Source organism: Anoplophora glabripennis, unplaced genomic scaffold, assembly GCF_000390285.2.
Source record: "Anoplophora glabripennis isolate ALB-LARVAE unplaced genomic scaffold, Agla_2.0 scaffold811, whole genome shotgun sequence".
Lineage (NCBI taxonomy): Eukaryota > Metazoa > Arthropoda > Insecta > Coleoptera > Cerambycidae > Anoplophora > Anoplophora glabripennis.
The window spans coordinates 69,633-76,903 of record NW_019417047.1 but is presented as its reverse complement, the minus strand read 5'-3'; the positions used below and the strand labels follow the sequence as shown (position 1 = coordinate 76,903).

General features: G+C 31.5%; 2 protein-coding genes across 5 annotated transcripts in view; one reads left to right on the top strand and one right to left on the bottom strand.

Moving 5' to 3' along the window:
- Nucleotides 1-6,815, bottom strand: part of LOC108912452 (paxillin) — a 65,515-nt gene extending 58,700 nt beyond the window's left edge. The window contains exon 1 of one of the 4 annotated variants that reach the window (XM_018717683.1): nt 6,704-6,815. In XM_018717683.1, coding sequence (XP_018573199.1) covers nt 6,704-6,719 — 16 coding nt within the window. In that variant the 5' untranslated portion in view covers nt 6,720-6,815. Of the gene's footprint in view, nt 1-3,410; nt 3,705-6,703 lie in introns of those variants that run through there. The other 3 variants (XM_018717681.2, XM_018717682.2, XM_018717680.2) reach the window with 3 other exon arrangements.
- The window catches only part of LOC108912455, a 50,500-nt gene that overhangs the window by 17,391 nt on the left and 25,838 nt on the right, over nt 1-7,271 (top strand). The gene's annotated exons all lie outside the window — the stretch shown is intronic.

Sequence of the window (7,271 nt, the reverse complement as noted above, 5' to 3'; positions counted from 1 at the left end):
TTTAAAGAAAAGCTTTTCGCTAAAATTGATGGTTTTCCCTGCAAAGTGAAAAAACTGTTTTCCTCACTTATTTGTTTAAATAGAAAAGTTAGCTAATAAAAGTTTTTGACTCACGAGACGAGAGATGTCTTGTATTATGTTCCTTTAGACAATTTTACAATAATCTAGCGGATAGGACTTTTTTCGAGTTTCTCTTTTATTTTTGCTAATTTTCCTGGTGTAAATTTTTAGGTAGGTAAATGTAACCGACTATCTCAAATCTACGCCACTGATTTGAGTTGAGACCTAATTTTTTCACGGTGAATGCCATTTTATTCATGTATTACGTACACAAAATTTGAATTTCAATATCTTCATTAATTTGTTCAAACGATAATTGTAGGTATCTCAAAAAACCGGTGAAGTTTCTAAAACGATTTTATTACAATAAAAAAAAATACAGTTTCGATTACTTTTTTTCCTAATAGGTACCTACTGACTTTATTTCGCTTCGTAAATTTAATTTTTAAGTTAAAACAAATGAATGATATTAGCGCTTGGCGACCGACTAAAATTGTAATTTTTTTAAATTCCATGAAACTTAGAGAAATTCCGGGTTTTCCGAATTGATAAAACCGCGTGGTGGACACGGTGTTATTATTATTCTTACGCCTAGTTTTAACAAATCAATAAAGAATAAGACAAAACGGAAATGAAATGAAAATTCCGTTAGAAAAACTACACAATTCTTATCACTTCTACCAATTCGCCATTTCAATACTTGTCAATCCCTTTACGTAGGTTCAGTTACTTTCCGGGTTTGTCCTAGGTAATTTTACTAGCTCAGTTCTTATACAGAAGAAAAAATCTAGTGCTGGTGGCGTCTGAGAATCTCGGCGGTCACTGGCTGTTTTTCTAACAATTTTCAAAATATTCATTTAGTCATTCTCTTACCAAAACAGCGTCAGCGTTATATCATGAATAGGATTTCATCTAACGGAAACTTTAAATTAAGGTTAAGTTAATGCTAAATTATCCAATGCGTTCCAAAACTCGATCACGAGAAAATTTAAAAACATATTCGCATTTAAATTAATTCCCAAAGAAGAAAAGACCAATTATTTTTTCATTTAATATTTCACATCAAGTATAACTTTTTCAGATACTGTCTCATTGCCATTTATGATGAATTCTGTATTGTTAGCTGACAACTGATGGTAATTTTGACTTGAAACTTGAAACCACCCCATGTGTAGTAAATGCAATTTTTAGATATTCTCCCTGTAGCCGCTAGCAAAACTCTCTACTCGTCTTTTAACTCTTGGTTTATTTTGTTTTTTACAGACATCTAATACTTTCTCTGGGGATATTATGGTTTAAACTAGCCTATTCTAGAACACCGAATATTTTGACACTTGACTATTCACTTTTTTCACCGAAACTAAGAGTTTTAGAACAAATTTATGAAAATGAGTAAGTAGTGTGCACTTTTAATTTCGTTACAAAATCGTTTTTACTTAAAAGTTTTCGTTAAAATTTAGTACAGGTTCGTTTTGAGGAAAGGTGATTCCTGAAGGGGTGTTCACAGATTTTTCTTAAAAAAAAGTGTATATGGTTCACTTCAATTTTACTCCTAAAAACTGACATAGAGGGCCTTGGACTTTGTATCAATCTGACTCTTTTTTCTTAAAAAATGCATCATCATGTTCATCAAGACCTACAATTAAAAAAAAAACCTGTTAAAATGCCATAATTAATTAAACTGTATAATGTTCCAAACTAATACTCTGTGATCATTTCAACGTCTTTTGTTGCCCTTTCTGACTTCAAAGGATGATAAGGAAGATTAGAAAATGCAATCAGACGATAAATGTTCATGATGATGACGTGTATCAGTTGAAGTTAAAATGAGTCGATCTTTACTAGGATTAATTCAATAAATATGACCTTGATCTTCCAGCAGTTTTCATACGATCTTATTGATCAACTAAAATTGAGTTGTGAAAACGCATCTTCTTTGTTCCGTTTTTTGAAGTTTTCATACGATCTTATTGATCAACTAAAATTGAGTTGTGAAAACGCATCTTCTTTGTTCCGTTTTTTGAAGTAAACAAAAAATAATTTTAAAAGTTAGTGAAATAAACCCCTGCACCAAGAAAATCAGTCAAGGGTTGTTATTTTTATGAAAAAAGTTTTGCCAAACCAAAAAATTTCACACTGAAAGAAGCAGATAAATACAAAATATAGGTAGTACAAAAAACACATCACTTTGTTTCGCGAACTTAAAAAAGTTGTTGACGTTTCGAAAAACTATCTGTCTTCTGAACATTTTTTTGACTTTTCGCTTTAGTTGTTTTGACACTTTTTTCTTGAAAAATAACTTTTTAAAGTGCACGAAACGAAGTGATGTGTTTTTTGTACTATAGTTTGCATTTGTTTGTTTTTTCAGTATGAGATTTTTTTCAGACAAAACTATTTTCATAAAAATAACCCTTGATCGATTCATTTGGCGTAAATTTAAAAAAAAATTTGACAGGTAGAAAAATACCCAAAAAATAAAAAAAAAACGAAAATTATGCCACAAATAAATGACTTCAGACAATATCTCAACAATCTGCTTTCCGAGCAGATTACTGATACAAAATATGTATGTATTAAGTACTGTAGTTACATATTTTTAAATAAAAGTTAATTATTTAGGTGGAACAAGAAGAAAACTATTAAAAACACGCCTTACTAGATTACGTAACCTGACTTAAAAAATAATAAAATGTTGCTCTCTTTTCGCCGTACAATTTTAAGTAAAAAAGAAATTGTAAATTGTAATGTAAGGTTGCACTCATGCACTCCTTATCGAACTGATTACTTTTATTGTATACTCCTTTAAATATAATACCTATTTTTCGACGAATGTACATATTTTATCTTTTATTGGGTGCTCGTGTTCAGATCACGATTAATACGTTAATTATTCTACGCGATATAAACCAATGATTAATTAGGAACTACATATAAGTAATTGTATTAATATCAATGAGTTTAGAGATACATTTAGAACAAATTCCCCATTTATTTCTTATAAAAGTAGTTACAGAGTGAAGGTATTTTTCTTGATCTTTGCAACTTTTGAGAGGGTACAAATCAAATATATGAGTAGAATTGAGGAACACATAAACCATCTTAATGAAGGTAACCTGAGTTGTGTGATAAATCTATTATTATACTGTTACTGCGTAAAAATACAGTGGATGTGAGTATTGAATGAGTATTGAAAGATGCATTTTTTGTTAATTTATAAGAACGAAGAAAAGCGAAATTCTTTTAATTACTATTTATTTAGTTCAAGGACTTTTTGATTAAGCTTCTGATATACACAATCAATGACAATGATTTTATATTTAGCAGAAAACGACACCACAAAGCATACTTACATCCCGGCGATGTTCCTTTTCTAATTGTACACTGATAGGGGTTCAATGTACCTGGCTCTATTTTTCCGTACATAGAACGATCCATTTTTTAACGGTTACATAAAACACAGTTAAATATGCGCCAATTATTTTGAAAATTTAAATGAAACCGCGTATACTGGACTACAGAATAATCACGTGATTAATCAACATTTACCTTCCGATAGAATTATAAGGTGCCAGACGTACATATCTGGAATATTTTTATTTTCTATGCACTAGCGCGTTACGCGCTTGCTCAAGTCGTTTAAAAACGGTGATGACAAAATTAGATGATTCCCACAATAGTTGTTAAACATATGCCAGGACGGACGCATTGAGGAAATTAATGTTAGTAGATTTTGGGGCCGTCTTTCTTCATTGATAAAATTTACAAATTATTATCCTTCGACAAAGATATTTTGGTAACTTTTTTAATACTTTTGATATAGGTACCTAATGGGATTTATTCGCCTTTTATTACTCATACCTGTTTCGTTCGTTATTTTAACACGGAACAATTTAAACACAAGTTAAAAAATATTACAACACGAACACGGTTCACCCAGGCATCCAACACATCAAAAATAATTTCTAATCATTCAATAAATATTCGTCTTGGCCTTGACAGATGTTTTACTTAAATCATTCAATTACACAAATATGTATGTGCAATACATCTATAGATACTATATCTATTACACGCTGCGAACACAATAAATAAATATTCGTTACTACTACTACGAGTAGGTATATTCTATGTACATATATCTTTATCATTATAAACCATCAATTAATTGATTTTGATAATTTCAAACTGATAATGACAGATACGATAAAGAATTAATTGGTACCTAGAGAAAGCGGCTTTTATACAAGGTGTCCCAATTAAAACTTATATCAGAATTAAAAAAAATAATAAAAAAAAACTGAGACGCGTCAATTTTCTTTTTAAGGGGGACACGTGATGGCATAAGTTTTGGTGTCTTGACACCTCATTTCAATGCTGCAATTCTGCTCACGACGACATACGATTTTTTAAATTTTGGTTTGAATATGACAATAAAATCATCACGTAAAGAATAAGACAAAATATCAATGAATGAAAATCTGATATTTTCCAGATGGGAAGTTTTAATTGGAACACCCTGTATATTTAATATATGTACAATGTACAAGATGACCTGTTGGTTGTCTTCCGTACCGCAAGCGTGGATTCTTACGGCATGATGATATAATCTAATAATCTGTGATACAAGTACATATTTGACTTAAAATTCCATATGTTGGTAAATCTATCGCTAGGTAGTGACGTCGTCAAAATTATTTTTGCCCATTTTATAAATTAAACACTAGCAAATCAAGTCTGTACCGAGTTTGTCAGCATTGTGGTAGAAAACAAGATGCTTTCAACGTGTATAGGTGTTCGTATTATTGACATGTTTTATTTTTATGCAAATTTACTACATTGAAATACGTAGATATACCTACTCAATAAAACAGTAATGATCTCGATTTTTGGGAAAGCCTTGAAAGATCCGAAAGTAACAGTACGGCTTTTGAAGAGACAATTTATTTATGAAAGTATCTTGTTCTTCACGTCGACGTTGATAAAATCAGTATATTAACAAATTTGATTGAGCCAGTGTTTTTTCAACACATATTTATCATTTTGACCAGAAAGAGGTATCGAAAAACTTTTTTAATAAAAGTTTTTGTAATGTAAAAAAATTTGTGAAAATAGGAAAAATAATTTCGATATCTTTATGGTAGCAAACTTACTAAGATGATAAAGATGATAAAAGATCCACGTTTGGGGCTTCCTATTTGGTCTTTCCGTTTTCCCTTAATGGCGGATAACGTTCAAGATTTCTTTGATATGTAGGTAGATGAAATTCGTTTGGTTTACTCCAAACGGGTATTTGTAGTGGCGCATATATATAGAACTAAAATTCCGTTTCGTTGAGTAATAGCTATTTTAATTGAGAATTTATTCTTGAATAAGTTTATGAATTTCTTCATGAATTTTTTCATTGCATTCTAAACTTGAATTTCTTTGAAACAAATGGCTCTATCAATTTGCAAGCAAGTCATAGTAAATAAAAACATATTGAATTTAATAAATTTTCTGAAATAAGTTGTGATTTTTTTTCTTATTTAGATATGCAATATGAGAAAAAATTGTAATGCTACTTTGACAGTTCAAATATCACTATAAAAACATGAAGTAAACATGTCAACAAATACGGACTTAACCTTTACTGGTTATTTATTGGTGCATCTGAATTTCATGAAAAAATTTTAAAAAAGTTGAACTAATTAGAAAAAAAAAAGATGTTCTGAAGAACTTTATGAACTTTTTATTTGACAAAAGATTTGGGTAATTATAGTTATTTTACATGGACAATTTATTCATGAATAAATTCACAAAGTTCTTCATGAATTAATTCACAAATTTATCTGTAAACGGTTCGATTTTACACTGCTACAGATTTCGTGAATTTCTTTGACACATGAATCAGCTCTACCGACAAATCAAAGCAAATAATTTTAAAAGTGTCACCTTTACGAAAACTAGTACGATGCCACACATTACTTATCTGAGGCTGGAAATTTGTTGAGTTGGTAATTCTGAACTCGAAAATTAGAACATGTTCTAATTCGTCAAGAACTTATTTGACAGCAGATTTGGTGTATTACACTACTTGTCCAATTTCTTGATGAAGCGACTTCATGAATTAATTCATCAATAAATTGTCAATGTAAAATAGCTTTTACATTAATTTATTCAATTTCATGAAGCGACTACTTGAATTAATTCATGGAGAAATTCACAATGTAAAACAGGGATATGTAACACATTTTTTCCCCTCACTTTTTGGGGTTTATGTATGTACGCCTCTATAAAGTAAATGATAGCGGTTTTTATTTATTCACTATTTATACACTATGATCTATCGTTACATGTACATTTGCCATTAAACTAAGTATTTCATTCTAATAACTAATCTAAGCAACACATTGTTTTATTTTCTGTGGCAACACTAGCTCTGAACGATTGAGCGACACTGTTTAATATTTTTTTTAAGTCTTGTTTCTTCGCAGATTTATTGAAACCTAATGATAAAAGTTTTTCCCACACGATGCATAGGTATAGTGAAATTACTTTTTCTCAATTTTCAATAGATCGTGTGACATACGAATAGGGGCAAAAATACTTAAGATGACACCTTACACAGCAATATTTTTTTAATTTTTATGAGATATCTACATACCTAAATGATTATCCATTTTGTATCAAATACACAATTGGTTATCACTTTCAAGTTTAAAAACAAAATTTATAGCCTTATGTGTACAATACAAAATGTCAATTTGCTAGTCAAACGTCAAACGTCAAAGAATTAAAGTATAGAAGATCAAGGACCATACAATATTTAGATTAAAGCTTCATTCACATAGGATTAGTGCGGTTGCATTGGTACCACAGACCACCTAGACTGGCCGCGCCGCGCCATTATTCTATGGCTAGAAATTGGCCTTAATGATTTGGGATCGAGGGGGATTATCCCTCTTTATCCTGCCTCATCTCGTGTAGGCCTGGACAGCCTTCGTAGGTGGGCCCCATCCGTCGTCTACCCCGACCGCAAATGCGGCCGGTGTAGGCGCTTTGTGGGACCTCCTTTTGTCCTGGCTGGGCCCCGCCGGCTAGGGCCCTTTCTTCTGGCGCTCTTCTTGCTTCGCCGGCTCGTCTGTGTAAACCCCGGGGGTAGTGTCATGTTTATGTGTGGTATGGTTGGGTAGGGTAGTGCGGCTATGCAGCCTGGGATGCGCTTTGCTAAG